This window comes from Callionymus lyra, chromosome 2, assembly GCF_982586985.1.
Source record: "Callionymus lyra chromosome 2, fCalLyr1.hap1.1, whole genome shotgun sequence".
Classification (NCBI taxonomy): domain Eukaryota; kingdom Metazoa; phylum Chordata; class Actinopteri; order Syngnathiformes; family Callionymidae; genus Callionymus; species Callionymus lyra.
In genome coordinates, this window is record NC_141819.1 from 39,275,415 (window position 1) to 39,290,270 (window position 14,856).

The window sequence follows — 14,856 nt, forward strand, 5'->3', positions numbered from 1 at the left end:
TCTGAATATATAATAAAGGTTTGTCTGATAAATACTTGTGAACAATTACAAACAACTGATGGGAAGACATCAGCAAGGTTTGTTTAAAAAAATATATATGAGCAAATATTAGTAAGTAAGTAAGTAATTTATATTTATATAGCGCATCTCTTGACCAGGGTCACAAAGAGCTTAAATAATAAAAATAAAAAAATACTAAAAAAATATATACTAAAAAGATCAAGATAACACCGAGAAAAACACAGGTGTTCCAGAAAATCAGGGAAAAGCCTGCACGAATAAGAACGTCTTAAGATGTTTCTTAAAGGAATCAGAAGATTCATCAAACAAAGACAAAAATATAAGTAAGAAACAAAAGAGGAGCAGAATATAAAATGGGAAATTATGTTTAAAAATCCTTGCGGTTGCAGACCAGCCAGGCGGACCAAAAGATTTGTCGCCCTGCGAGAGAGGAGGAATGAGTTCCATCGTGAGAGGAGCAGCTCGCTCGAGTACAGGTAGATCAAGGTGTAATTCTCGTCTTCGCCTTTAGAGGCAGCAGCAAGCAGTGCGGTGGTCCGGTATACGAGGATCAAATTGAGTGTAGAAGAAGAACATTTCAGTTAGCTTATCTGTCAACAGAACATTCTGACAACCGGTCGTTAGTTTTCCTTCACTTTTAATATGTTATCCATTTGACGTCATGCGTTGAAGAACAGGTGACGTCGTATCGTTATTGTTGTGAGTGATTTTATTAATGTTGTTGTTTTTTATTTTCATTAAATGTCTTTTAACTCAAGCTTGTAACTTTTGAATGAATGTGTTGTCGAGCAAAAGAGGCTTTTATAAACACAAGCTTTAAAACGTCGGTAAAAATGTGTGTAAAAGGTATTTAAAATAAAGGTTGGTGCAGAAGGATCAGACAGGTAAATGGGGACAACCAGCCTTGTGTAGCACATAAACAGATATTTTAACTGGATAGTAATGACAATATTTAAGTTAAAACTTGACCGACTTGTAGCGCTTACCTCTCCAAGTTGTTTGTTGTCACATTAGCCCGATTTGTCTTTTGTTTCAAAGTCTCCATGACATAAAACAGAAGGTGTTTTCCGTTTTCGTTTTTTAAATAAATTGATGGCGCTGCCTTGAAATGATTCACCTACTTATTTAGGTAAAAACACACTTATTTGTTCTAATGCATTTATAACTGACAGTTCTCTGTTCTTGTATCAATGTTAAATTGATAGTTTGTTGATAAAACATTTTATTTATTTGTACTGCTGTTATTTCCACCTTCTCAGGACTCAGGGGGCGCCCCATGATTGTTGTCTCTGTGACCAGAAGAGGTTATGGCTGAGGACCCCCAGAGAAACTTTCGCTCTGCCTACTATGAGAAGGTGGGCTTCAGAGGTGTGGAGGAGAAGAAATCTCTGGAGATCCTGCTGAAGGACAATCCCCTGGGTGGGTGCAACAACAACTTTAACGGCTCTGCAGTGTTTTTGTCAATAACAGGTCTTCAAACTTCCACAAATAGCTGATCGGAGATATTCTTCCCACAGACCTGGAGAAGCTGAGCACCTTCAGTCAGAGGTTTCCTCTCCCTTCTATGTACAGAATCCATGTGTGGAAGGTGTTGTTAGGTAAGCCATGAAGTGATAAATGTATGGAAGTTTATCAGTGCCATCAGAATATTGAATGGTTTAATTTATTTTTTCATTTCTTTTACTGATGTAATAACATATAGACGATCTCACTTGATTTTTAACACTGTAGATAATCATAATTCAGTGTTTATCATAGATCAATTATGGTTTATATTTTAATAAATTGCGTAATAATTTTGTTTTGGTACAATTTGTCTCTGGTTCAACTGTGCAGAAAACTTAGGAAAATCTCGAAAGTCACAACACGATCTGGAGCTTATAATCCATGCGTTTGTGTCTTCTCGCCTGGACTATTAAAGCAACAGTTTGCTTTCATGTCTTAACAAGAAGGTGCAAGACATTTTTATTCGTGCAGGCTTTTCCTTGATTTTCTGAGAGTCCTGTGTTGTTGTCGTATTGTTTCGATTGTTTTAGCGCTTTGTGACCCTGGTCTGGAAAAGCGCTCTACAAAATATAAATTACTTACTAACTTACTTACATTTTGGTGTTGCCACTAGGTGGTGCACGTATTACATCCTCTGCAGCTAAAGGAACAGTAAAATCCTGTGAGATCCCTGCGATGACTGAGGACCAGAGGCTACAGTCGACTCCAGCAACTTTTAAAGCTGATGTTTGGACATATTTCGGTTTCCGATCAAATTAATGCAATTAACAACTTTGTAAAGTGTCATGTGGCCAGTAAATTCTGCAACACCAAAGTCAAGTACTTGGACAATACTACAAATATCCTTACAGTATATCATATATTTTAACCGGTATCGTAATAAGCAATGTATCGCCAGACTCTTTCTATCACACCCCACTTATAGCTAAACTGTTCCAGTGATCTTGTAAAAAAAAAAAGAAAAAAGGTTTGAGTTGATTTGTTGCTGACTCAAAAGCGGTGGAGTTCAAAGGCTTCCAATGGGAAGAGACGCTCTAGTTGAAGGAGGATCGAGTTATGTATATATGTTGTCTTGTGGTTTCTCCGCAACAGGCATCCTGCCACCTCACAGCGACTCGCACTCTCGGGTTGGAAGGTACAGGAAGGAGCAGTACCAGGATGTCCTCGAGGCCCTAGAGGTGATGAGGTACATCCACGCATCCATGCCGTCAACCCACATCTACCTGCGCATGTTCCAGCTAGAAAACCAGATGCTGCCTCGCTGCTCTGAAACACTGCCTCCTGTGAGTCTACAAGTCACAATGGTGCTCGTGCGAATGACGAAATTGACAATATTGACATCGTGTCTGCAGGGCGAGGAACACGAAGACTTCCTGTCCATTGGGAGAGCGATGGAGGAGATCGCAGATGACCCGGTCGACTGCTACTGGCTCATTAAGGGCTTCGTCAGCCAGTTCCACAGCAAGTTTGGAGACTCTGTCCCTCATTTTGTATGCTCTTCTCTTAGGAGGCCCCTCTGTTTCACTGATAAAAAAAGGTTCTAAACCAAGTCTGTCCGGTCTGCAGCCCAAGAGCCTGGAACACTACCTGAGTCAGGAGGAGCCTCGCCTGCTCGGACATCTTAAGACCAGCGGTGCTCTGCCCCTGCTGCCCTACACCCTCTGGTTCAGACGCTGCTTCGCTGGCTGTCTGCCCGAATCCAGCCTGCAGAGGTGAGATGCCCCTGAAGAGAGGGATAGATAGGAAAGAAAATCTGTAATTAGGGGACAGCGGGGAGGAAAGTGAGGCAGTGGAAAAAGAGAGGGGAAAGAGTCGGAGTGAGTCACTTGTGTAAGAAGGAAGCAGGCCGTGTGTTTCTGCTGGCATGTCAGTAGAGCTCTCCTTTGGTCTCCAGGGTCTGGGACAAGGTGGTGAGCGGCTCCTGTAAGATCCTGGTATTCGTGGCTCTGGAGATCCTCCTCAGCTATAAGATCATGCTGATGGGCATCGCCAGGCCCGATGGCATCACCAACTTCCTGCGTCATGTGAGTTGTCAACAACGCTGTTGCCGTGTTCCTTTTTAATGGCGTGCCTCCCTCAGATGCCGCAGGAGAACACAGACGCCATCGTCACCAAGGCCATCGACCTATGGCACAAGTACTGCGGCACACCCACGCACGCCACGTAGAGCGCCACCGCAGGGACGGCTGCTGCAGGAGCCTCTTTCAGTTTTCGGTCAACTGTTCGTCGGTCTTGCTCCTGCTTTCACAAAAGAATTGAAGTGGTTGGATTTTGGCGAAGGACATCGAACCTCTCCTCGGGTCCTAGGACGGCCCAAAAGACTTAAAGAGAGAGACTTCATATGACCAAAGGTTAAACAAGTGAATAAACATGGAACTTTCCAAAGAGTTCTTTCTTTTGAGTCTTTTGACACTAGACTGTATCGGAGTGTCACAAATACGTCCAAACTGTTCTCTAGTGATGGATAGATGAGGCTTGAAAGAGCTGATGACAAGGGATCAGATTGTGGATTGTGGACAAGCAAGATTATGAATGGTTGAAATGAGGCAAATTAATGAAACGTCCATAGAAGGAGAAGCTGTAATGTGTTTCACTTTCACTTTTTCTAAACAAGAATCTCACGAGTGAGAACAAATTTACAGGACTTGAGTAAAGTTTTTATTTTAACTATATAGATCTATATATGAGATTTTTTGACCTAGTTACTTTACTTTTTTTATTATTATTTAAGTGCTGATTCTGAATCAAATTGAAATCGGATCGATTGAGGACTGGCCATGATACCCTGTCCTTTTCATCAAGGTACATAAGGGAGGTTTGGAGACAATGTTAGTTAGGATGGATGTTGGCACATTGAGGGAAGAGACACAGAACATGTTGTTGATGTCGTGATCAACTGACTTTAGTTTGCTGAACTCAACTGACAACATAAGCTAGAATCTGTGACAGGGGAGTAAACAAAACATTTCTCTTTTATTATGAAGACACCTTAGAAGACAAGTACTTCACCCTCACATGCACTTTCTCAGCTTTACAAAACATTATCAACAAGACCTCTGGGAGGAGTTTCATCAATTACAAATGAAAACAAAAGTAAAGGTTCCTACATGTTTCTACAACAACCTCCTTTAACAAACCGGTCCAATAGCTCATCTTGTCAAACCTGCGGCGTGTGGGTCTGCGTCTTACATGTGATCACTCAAAGAGGTCTATTATTGATGGCACTAAGCAAACCCTTGCACGACTAGTCCCATAATGCACTTCAACAGAGGAACTGTAAGTTCATCCTAGGCTCAAACTCAAGGTGTTGTGGTTCTGTTTGGTGATTTGAGTCTGCACTCGCTGCTTTGGCAAAAACTGGAAACTAAATTATTGCATGTTCCAGGTAAAAATAAGTTGTGCGGTGACACGTAAACAATCCCGGACAGACACCAAAACCCTCCTGCCGCACAGAGTCTCACGTGGATCACGAAGCTCCTCACAGTTGTCAGAGTGATGATGGTTAATGAGCAGGAAATGGAGAACCGGTTAGCTGAACTTGGACACACTTGGTTAGGTCCTAAGAGGAATTCAGTGGTGCCGTTTCCCTTCATTTCGACATAAAGTCTTGGAAGTTTGGTCACCAGTCGAACCTCTGTGGAAATAAACTTTCTCTGACGTTTGCACCTCAAGTTACAGTTCATGGCAACGATTTATCTTTCAGCTCCAGAGAGAATCTGATGGCACTTCAATCTGATCACATGACACGTCAGAAGGTCCAGTGGACCACCGAAAGCTCCAATGGAGCTTAGTGAGGTCTGAAGGCAGATAACAGTTGGCACGTTGACGAAAGTAAAAATAAGTCCTTCTTCGTACAAAGACGAATCTGCGCGAGAGACTTCATCTGTGCTTCTCGTTGCTCCAAGCATCGTCCAGCCACATCTATGGAGGCCAGAAGGTTTCCGTAAAAAATGTCTGGAGGAGTTAGGGCCGATGAAATCTGCAGAAGAAAAAAGTCAGAGTTGTGTTCCTGCTCAAAACCTGCTCACTATGTCAAGGTACCTGGTCAGGTGACGACTGGACTCGTGCACCTCCATCTCTGTGCTTTTGAACTCATTCAGTTCCTTCCTGATAGCGGCCTAAACACACACACACACACACATGTCAGAGGGGCTTGAAGAATCCATCTTGGATGATGCCCTGTCGTCATGACAACCTTGTCAGAAGCAGTCAGCCTGGTCCAGGGTTTGTCAGCCCTCCGGTCATAATCCTGGGCCTCAGCCACTTCCACGTAGTCGCTAAAGCGGATCAAGATCTTGGCTTCCCTCAGCTCCTCCACTGTCGGCCGCTGACTCAGCTGCAGGGATGAACAGACGTTAGCTTCATAGCTCCTTAGCTTGTTGTTTTTATTTTTATGATTTCATCTAACGTGACACACACGCATGTTCCTAAACTTACACATACACAAACACACTCGTGTCAACAACACATAATGTACACGCACAGATCTATTCCTGGATGATGCCGTGTCTCACCTTCTTGGACAGGTGTTTCTTGATCTCTCTCTTCTCCTCCTGCTCCTCCAGGTCGTTTCGAGCTTCACAAGGAGAAAAACTCAACTATTTTTGTTGGTTGTTGTTGTTGATATGGTGGTTGTGTGTCACTTACGTTTGAGGATGTTTCTCTGCTCCAGCTCCTCCGCTGTTGGACGCTGACTCAAGCGTCTGAAACCAACAAAAGAGAAGTAGATGAAGCTGGATCATGATGGATAAGTGGCGATGATGATGATGATGATGATGATTATGAGGATGATAATGAAGATAATGTTGATGATGATGACAAAAATGATAGGGCTGACCATGATGAAGATTGTGTTGATAATAGTGATGATGAAGATAATGTTGATGATGATGACAAAAATGGTAACGATGAAGATGATGATGATGAAGATAATGTTGATGATGATGACAAAAATGTTAACGATGAAGATGATGATGATGAAGATAATGTTGATGATGATGACAAAAATGGTAACGATGAAGATGATGATGATGAAGATATTGTTGATGATGATGACAAAAATGGTAACGATGAAGATGATGATGATGAAGATAATGTTGATGATGATGATGATGATGAAGATAATGTTGATATTGATGAAGATAATGATGGTGATGTAGATGATGATGATGATGATGATGAAGATAATGTTGATATTGATGAAGATAATGATGATGATGTAGATAATGATGATGATGATGAAGAAGATAATGTTGATATTGATAAAGATAATGATGGTGATGTAGATGATGATGATGATGATGATGAAGATAATGTTGATATTGATGAAGATAATGATGGTGATGTAGATAATGATGATGATGATGAAGATAATGTTGATATTGATGAAGATAATGATGGTGATGTAGATGATGATGATGATGACGATGATGATGATGAAGATAATGTTGATATTGATGAAGATAATGATGATGAGGATGATGAGGATGATGATGATGATGATGATGATGATGATGAAGATAATGTTGATATTGATGAAGATAATGATGATGATGTAGATGATGATGATGATGATGAAGATAATGTTGATATTGATGAAGATAATGATGATGATGTAGATGATGAGTATAACAATGAGGATGACAACTATCACCCTCCACCCACCTGGTCAGCTTGGTGGCCGTCTGCTGTCTGGACTCCAGTCTTTCCTGGTCCGACTGTAGCTGCAGGATGTTCTTGTCCAGCAGATCCCTCTGTGTCGGCCTGTTGCTGATCTTGATGGCCAGAGAGTCTTTTCTGAGAACCCTGAGAGCCAGAGTGCCTGAGACAGAGGAGCAGTGAGTCCTACTGAACCACACAACTGCCTGGTGCTCTACACAACATTACATATAAGATGAAAGGTTCTCACACATACTTGTTAGAAGAGTGTCGTCATCTTCCTCGTCATCCTCTTCTTCTTCATCATCTTCATCCTCCTCTTCCTCGTCCTCCTTATACTCCCCTGGAAGCTCCTCGTAGTCCACCTCGTTTGGAAGATTCTCTTTGTTGTCCACACAATCCATCATCAGTGTGGGAGCACCATGCATCATAGAGCTGTCAGAGAAGAAGTGTGTTCATATGTGTGTGTTCATAGAGGTGTGTTCATATATGTGTGTTCATATATGTGTGTTCATAGAGGTGTGTTCATAGAGGTGTGTTCATAGAGGTGTGCTCATAGAAGTGTGTTCATAGAGGTGTGTTCATAGAAGTGTGTTCACAGAAGTGTGTTCATAGAAGTGTGTTCATAGAGGTGTGTTCATAGAAGTGTGTTCACAGAAGTGTGTTCATAGAGGTGTGTTCATAGAAGTGTGTTCACAGACGTGTGTTCATAGACGTGTGTTCATAGAGGTGTGCTCATATATGTGTGTTCATAGAAATGTGTTCATATACTGTATGTGTGTTCATAGAGGTGTGCTCATAGAAGTGTGTTCATATATGTGTGTTCATAGAGGTGTGTTCATAGACGTGTGTTCATAGAGGTGTGTTCATAGAGGTGTGTTCATATATGTGTTCATAGAAATGTGTTCATATATGTGTGTTCATAGAGGTGTGTTCATAGAAGTGTGTTCATATATGTGTGTTCATATATGTGTGTTCATAGAGGTGTGCTCATAGAAATGTGTTCATATATGTGTGTTCATATATGTGTGTTCATAGAGGTGTGTTCATAGAGGTGTGCCCATAGAAGTTTGTTCATAGAGGTGTGTTCATATATGTGTGTTCATAGAAATGTGTTCATATACTGTATGTGTGTTCATAGAGGTGTGTTCATATACTGTATGTGTGTTCATAGAGGTGTGTTCATATATGTGTGTTCATAGAGGTGTGTTCATAGACGTGTGTTCATAGACGTGTGTTCATAGAGGTGTGTTCATAGAGATGTGTTCATATATGTGTTCATAGAAATGTGTTCATATATGTGTGTTCATAGAGGTGTGTTCATATATGTGTGTTCATAGAGGTGTGTTCATAGACGTGTGCTCATAGAGGTGTGTTCATATATGTGTGTTCATAGAGGTGTGTTCATAGACGTGTGTTCATAGAGGTGTGTTCATAGAGGTGTGTTCATATATGTGTTCATAGAAATGTGTTCATATATGTGTGTTCATAGAGGTGTGTTCATAGAAGTGTGTTCATAGAAGTGTGTTCATAGAAGTGTGTTCATATATGTGTGTTCATAGAGGTGTGTTCATAGAGGTGTGTTCATAGAAGTGTGTTCACAGAAGTGTGTTCATAGAGGTGTGTTAATAGAAGTGTGTTCATAGAGGTGTGTTCATAGAGGTGTGTCCATATATGTGTGTTCATATATGTGTGTTCATAAGTGTGTTCATAGAAGTGTGCTCATAGAGGTGTGTTCATAGAAGTGTGTTCATATAGGTGTGTTCATAGAAGTGTGTTCATAGAGGTGTGTTCATAGAGGTGTGTTCATAGAGGTGTGTTCATAGAAGTGTGTTCATAGAGGTGTGTTCATAGAGGTGTGTTCATAGAAGTGTGTTCATAGAGGTGTGTTCATAGAGGTGTGTTCATAGAAGTGTGTTCACAGAAGTGTGTTCATAGAGGTGTGTTCATAGAAGTGTGTTCATAGAAGTGTGTTCATAGAAGTGTGTTCATAGAGGTATGTTCATAGAGATGTGTTCATATATGTGTGTTCATAGAAATGTGTTCATATATGTGTGTTCATAGAGGTGTGTTCATAGAGGTGTGTTCATAGAAGTGTGTTCACAGAAGTGTGTTCATAGAGGTGTGTTCATAGAAGTGTGTTCATAGAGGTGTGTTCATAGAGGTGTGTCCATATATGTGTGTTCATATATGTGTTTTCATAAGTGTGTTCATAGAAGTGTGCTCATATAGGTGTGTTCATAGAAGCGTGTTCATAGAGGTGTGTTCATAGAGGTGTGTTCATAGAGGTGTGTTCATAGAAGTGTGTTCATAGAGGTGTGTTCATAGAGGTGTGTTCATAGAAGTGTGTTCATAGAGGTGTGTTCATAGAGGTGTGTTCATAGAAGTGTGTTCACAGAAGTGTGTTCATAGAGGTGTGTTCATAGAAGTGTGTTCATAGAAGTGTGTTCATAGAAGTGTGTTCATAGACGTGTGTTCATAGAGGTGTGTTCATAGAAGTGTGTTCATAGAGGTGTGTTCATAGAAGTGTGTTCATAGAAGTGTGTTCATAGAAGTGTGTTCACAGAAGTGTGTTCATAGAGGTGTGTTCATAGAAGTGTGTTCATAGAGGTGTGTTCATAGAAGTGTGTTCATAGAGGTGTGTTCATAGAAGTGTGTTCATAGAGGTGTGTTCATAGAGGTGTGTTCATAGAAGTGTGTTCACAGAAGTGTGTTCATAGAGGTGTGTTCATAGAAGTGTGTTCATAGAAGTGTGTTCATAGAAGTGTGTTAATAGACGTGTGTTCAAAGAAGTGTGTTCATAGAGGTGTGTTCATAGAGGTGTGTTCATAGAGGTGTGTTCATAGAAGTGTGTTCATAGAGGTGTGTTCATAGAGGTGTGTTCATAGAGGTGTGTTCATAGAGGTGTGTTATTAGAAGTGTGTTCATAGAAGTGTGTTCATAGAAGTGTGTTCATAGACGTGTGTTCAAAGAAGTGTGTTCATAGAGGTGTGTTCATAGAGGTGTGTTCATAGAGGTGTGTTCATAGAGGTGTGTTCATAGAAGTGTGTTCACAGAAGTGTGTTCATAGAGGTGTGTTAATAGAGGTGTGTTGATAGAGGTGTGTTCATAGAAGTGTGTTCATAGAAGTGTGTTCATAGACGTGTGTTCAAAGAAGTGTGTTCATAGAGGTGTGTTCATAGAGGTGTGTTCATAGAGGTGTGTTCATAGAAGTGTGTTCACAGAAGTGTGTTCATAGAGGTGTGTTAATAGAGGTGTGTTGATAGAGGTGTGTTCATAGAAGTGTGTTCATAGACGTGTGTTCAAAGAAGTGTGTTCATAGAGGTGTGTTAATAGAGGTGTGTTGATAGAGGTGTGTTCATAGAAGTGTGTTCATAGAGGTGTGTTCATAGAGGTGTGTTCATAGAGGTGTGTTCATATATGTGTGTTCATATATGTGTGTTCATAAGTGTGTTCATAGAAGTGTGCTCATAGAGGTGTGTTCATAGAAGTGTGTTCATATAGGTGTGTTCATAGAAGTGTGTTCATAGAGGTGTGTTCATAGAGGTGTGTTCATAGAGGTGTGTTCATAGAAGTGTGTTCATAGAGGTGTGTTCATAGAGGTGTGTTCATAGAAGTGTGTTCATAGAGGTGTGTTCATAGAGGTGTGTTCATAGAAGTGTGTTCACAGAAGTGTGTTCATAGAGGTGTGTTCATAGAAGTGTGTTCATAGAAGTGTGTTCATAGAAGTGTGTTCATAGACGTGTGTTCATAGAGGTGTGTTCATAGAAGTGTGTTCATAGAGGTGTGTTCATAGAAGTGTGTTCATAGAAGTGTGTTCATAGAAGTGTGTTCACAGAAGTGTGTTCATAGAGGTGTGTTCATAGAAGTGTGTTCATAGAGGTGTGTTCATAGAGGTGTGTTCATAGAAGTGTGTTCATAGAGGTGTGTTCATAGAAGTGTGTTCATAGAGGTGTGTTCATAGAGGTGTGTTCATAGAAGTGTGTTCACAGAAGTGTGTTCATAGAGGTGTGTTCATAGAAGTGTGTTCATAGAAGTGTGTTAATAGACGTGTGTTCAAAGAAGTGTGTTCATAGAGGTGTGTTCATAGAGGTGTGTTCATAGAGGTGTGTTCATAGAAGTGTGTTCATAGAGGTGTGTTCATAGAGGTGTGTTCATAGAGGTGTGTTCATAGAGGTGTGTTCATAGAGGTGTGTTATTAGAAGTGTGTTCATAGAAGTGTGTTCATAGACGTGTGTTCAAAGAAGTGTGTTCATAGAGGTGTGTTAATAGAGGTGTGTTCATAGACGTGTGTTCAAAGAAGTGTGTTCATAGAGGTGTGTTCATAGAGGTGTGTTCATAGAGGTGTGTTCATAGAGGTGTGTTCATAGAAGTGTGTTCACAGAAGTGTGTTCATAGAGGTGTGTTCATAGAAGTGTGTTCACAGACGTGTGTTCATAGACGTGTGTTCAAAGAAGTGTGTTCATAGAGGTGTGTTAATAGAGGTGTGTTGATAGAGGTGTGTTCATAGAAGTGTGTTCATAGACGTGTGTTCAAAGAAGTGTGTTCATAGAGGTGTGTTAATAGAGGTGTGTTGATAGAGGTGTGTTCATAGAGGTGTGTTGAAAGAGGTGTGTTCATAGAGGTGTGTTAATAGAGGTGTGTTGATAGAGGTGTGTTCATAGAGGTGTGTTGAAAGAGGTGTGTTGAAAGAAGTGTGTTCATAGAGGTGTGTTAATAGAGGTGTGTTCATAGAGGTGTGTTGAAAGAGGTGTCACACAGCAGCAGTTGACTCACCTCTCATAGCGCTGCATTGTCAGGGCCAGTGTCTTGTTGAGCTCCTCGATGATGCGACTGGGGGGGTGCAGGGGGGCAGGCATTGACCCGAACTGCACGGTGTGACCACCCAGGGGGGCGTGGCTGAAAGGGGCGTGGCACTTCTGGAAGATGAGCGACGGAGGCTCCAGGCTGTTGGCGGGGATGGATATCAGGAGCTTCTTTGGAGGTAGAGGAGGCGACAACTTCATGCAGGGAAGCTTCACTGGTGCGCCATCTGCAGGCAGGAGAGAAAAGAGCTGTCAACTAAAAGATAAAGATTCTCCTTCATAAGCACAGACCTGAGGCGTGATTGGTCAGCCTGCTAAAGGGTTTTGGCAGCAGAGCGGGAGGTTGTTTGTGCAGTGCAGGCCTGGATGGAGACTCATCGCAGGGAAACATCTTAGCTGGCGGGCCCGGACTGGACCTGTGCTCCTCCCCTGCTGGCTGGAAGTCCATGGTGCCTGAGAAGACAAACTCTGGGTCACAAGGCAGAAGAGGGGGCTGAGCAGGGTCACACACACCTGCAGGACCAGAGGCGGCTCCGTCCAGATGGCCCCGCGGTCCAGACTCTGATAACTGGCCGTCATCCACCTTGACCTGAGGCGTGTCTGAGGGCGACAATCACGACCTTGAGTAAGGCAGCAGGTGACACGCCGGAGGACGCTTACCTTTCTCGTAGACCTCCTGGAGAACCCCCTTCTTGATAAGCTCCTCTCGGCTCTGACGGGTCGACATCTTCCTCTCCAGTACTGCAGGGACACAGATCCATTAGTCAGTACCAGAGAAGTCAAGACCACGTTAAGACCCCTTGAGTCTCTGCTTCAGCTCCGATTCGGGAACCTCCCGGATGTCTGAGTCACCTGCTGAAGTCTGTTTGAACTTGTCGCTCTTCTTCTTCCTCCACTTCCAGGGCTTGAACAGGCGACCCAGGTTGGCCAGTTTGCTCCTGCGTCTGATGGGAGGCGTGTGAGTTCCTGGGACCAGAGAGTCGGAGCGAAGTGCAGCCAGACGTTCAACCTCCTCTGCTGGAGAGAAGAAGCACACATTCTGTCATGTTCAGGTCAGTCGACACTAATAATAATACAAGTATCTCTCTCATCGCACTGCAAGGTACATGTACTGTATATTTGTGTGTTTATGATTGTCTGTTTGTGTATAGTGGGGGCGTCATAGCTCAGATGGTAGAGTGGTTGCCAATCCCAGCTCCAGACAAGCTTGTGTCGTTGTGTCCCTGAGCAAGACACTTTACCCTGATTGCTCCTGATGGAAGACTTGGCGCCATGTGTGGCAGCCTACTCCCATCAGTATGTGTGAATGGCTGTCAAAGGGCTTTGTGACCCTGGTCTAGAAAGGCGCTATATAAATAGAGATTATTATTATTTATTAATGTGTATGTGTGTTTGTGTTTGTACGTGTGTGTTTAAGTGTACAGTATGTGTACGTGTGTTTGTGCATGTCTTTTGTGTGTCTGAATGTGTGTGTGCCTGAATGTGTGAGTGCATCCAATTGTCCTGTGTGTTTATGTGTCTGTGTCTGATTGTGTGTGTGTGTTTCTTTGTGCACCTGATTGGGTGTGTGTGTAATCTGTCTGCTTGTGTTTGTGTCTCTCATTTTGGTGTTTGTTTCTGTGTGTGTCCAATTATTTGTGTTTGTGCGTGCGAGTGTTAGTGTACATGTGATTGCGTTTGTGTATCTGACTGTGTGTGTGTGTATCTAGACTGTGTTTAGAGACTGTCTGTCAGAGTCTGTCTGACTACAGCGCCCCCTGCTGGCTGCTTCTCTCCTCCCAAAAACTCATCAGTTCCACAGTGAGAGTTCGCGGCTCCATCCTAGCGTGAGTCACGTGACGGGAATTAGACACCAGAACATCTGTGTGGGTTCTGGGTGCAGATGTGGTCCCGGCGGGTCTCAGGAGGACGCGAACACACCCCGCGTGTCCACCCAACGCGGTTGCAGCATCACCATGGCAACAACGGAAGCTAGTGTCAATCGATATGATCCCGTATTCACCTCAACCCTGCGCGTGCACCTGTCACGTCATAATGTTGCGGTAATGCCGCAGCCCGTCATCATCATCATCATCATCATCATCCTCAGCATCAGCACCACCATCATCATACCTGTCTCCAGGTGCAGCGAGATCCGAGCCTCGGTGATGTACGGCGTGTCGCTCTTGGACCGAACCCTTCGGATCGGTCTGCGGTCCACCTCCTCCTCCTCATCCGGGGCCGCCGCCGCCATCTTCGGCCCGGCAGCGTCCGGACCGGTGGGTCAGCAGGGGAGACGGAACCGAAGCAGCGAGGCTCCTGCCCGGAGACGATGGAGGGAAGATGGGGGGCGGGGGGGGTTGTATGATGTCATTTCCGTTCATTGGCTCCTCTTCTAAATGGAAACGTAATTGTATTTTCGATGACGTCGTCGTTCATAAGTCTTGTGTCCAGGGTCACAGCAGCCCCTTGTTTACGGAACCAGTATTTTACATGTTAATGAAGCGTGGTTGTTGAAAACTGACGAAACGCGACAGCACATTTCCGAGGAGTCATAAACGCACCACGGTGCCGTGAGCTGAAGAGCGTCATCCCAGGCTCTACCTGAGACGAATGTATGAATGAGAAAACATTGTATATTTCAGTAGCTTTTTAGAAGCACAACACTGCACTTGTCACTGTCATGACAGTGAATCACCGTTGAATTAAAACGCTTTGTTGAATTTTGACGAGCACAAATTAAAAATAAAAACATGTCACATGGTCGCCCGAGGGTCACAAATCATGAACAAAACGTTACCTCAATGCAAGATAAAGCACTGTGGATCATTTCTTTTTTCATGATGTAATTACAGAAAGAAAATTAGATAATACAAATGAAATTAAA

The 14,856-nt window shown here is 42.9% G+C and overlaps 2 protein-coding genes across 3 annotated transcripts; one reads left to right on the forward strand and one right to left on the reverse strand.

The window, feature by feature from the left end:
• The first annotated feature begins 579 nt into the window (after nt 1-579).
• Nucleotides 580-3,914, forward strand: tbc1d7 (TBC1 domain family, member 7). Its single transcript, XM_087785118.1, has 8 exons — nt 580-720; nt 1,281-1,440; nt 1,539-1,619; nt 2,620-2,810; nt 2,880-3,017; nt 3,094-3,239; nt 3,422-3,551; nt 3,608-3,914. The coding sequence occupies exons 2-8, from the start codon at nt 1,329-1,331 to the stop codon at nt 3,692-3,694; spliced, it is 885 nt and encodes a 294-aa protein (XP_087641244.1). The 5' UTR covers nt 580-720; nt 1,281-1,328; the 3' UTR covers nt 3,695-3,914.
• A 567-nt stretch (nt 3,915-4,481) lies between these two features.
• Nucleotides 4,482-14,278, reverse strand: phactr1 (phosphatase and actin regulator 1). Of its 2 annotated transcripts, none has more exons than XM_087785103.1 (13): nt 14,103-14,278; nt 12,843-13,004; nt 12,651-12,731; nt 12,504-12,590; nt 12,282-12,443; nt 11,962-12,217; nt 7,442-7,620; nt 7,192-7,348; nt 6,175-6,230; nt 6,042-6,103; nt 5,723-5,863; nt 5,569-5,645; nt 4,482-5,506 (listed from the first exon to the last, which is right to left on the reverse strand). In XM_087785103.1, exons 1-13 carry the CDS (start codon nt 14,221-14,223, stop codon nt 5,491-5,493), a joined length of 1,557 nt encoding a protein of 518 aa, XP_087641229.1. In that variant the 5' UTR covers nt 14,224-14,278; the 3' UTR covers nt 4,482-5,490. The 2 variants fall into 2 exon arrangements, with proteins under 2 accessions (XP_087641229.1, XP_087641228.1); XM_087785102.1 differs by having other exon boundaries at nt 12,843-13,007.
• Between the last annotated feature and the right edge of the window lie 578 nt (nt 14,279-14,856).

Bases quoted from the DNA above. Each gene is read 5' to 3' on its own strand.
- phactr1 (XM_087785102.1), bottom strand. From the start codon at position 14,223: ATGGCGGCGGCGGCCCCGGATGAGGAGGAGGAGGTGGACCGCAGACCG. The intron at 12,591-12,650 runs GTAAGCGTCCTC...TGTCGCCCTCAG, and splicing joins CCAGGAGGTCTACGAGAAAG to ACACGCCTCAGGTCAAGGTG. The intron at 5,864-6,041 runs GTGAGACACGGC...TCATCCCTGCAG, and splicing joins AGAAACACCTGTCCAAGAAG to CTGAGTCAGCGGCCGACAGT.
- tbc1d7 (XM_087785118.1), top strand. From the start codon at position 1,329: ATGGCTGAGGACCCCCAGAGAAACTTTCGCTCTGCCTACTATGAGAAG. The intron at 3,018-3,093 runs GTATGCTCTTCT...TCCGGTCTGCAG, and splicing joins GAGACTCTGTCCCTCATTTT to CCCAAGAGCCTGGAACACTA. The intron at 3,240-3,421 runs GTGAGATGCCCC...TTTGGTCTCCAG, and splicing joins CCCGAATCCAGCCTGCAGAG to GGTCTGGGACAAGGTGGTGA.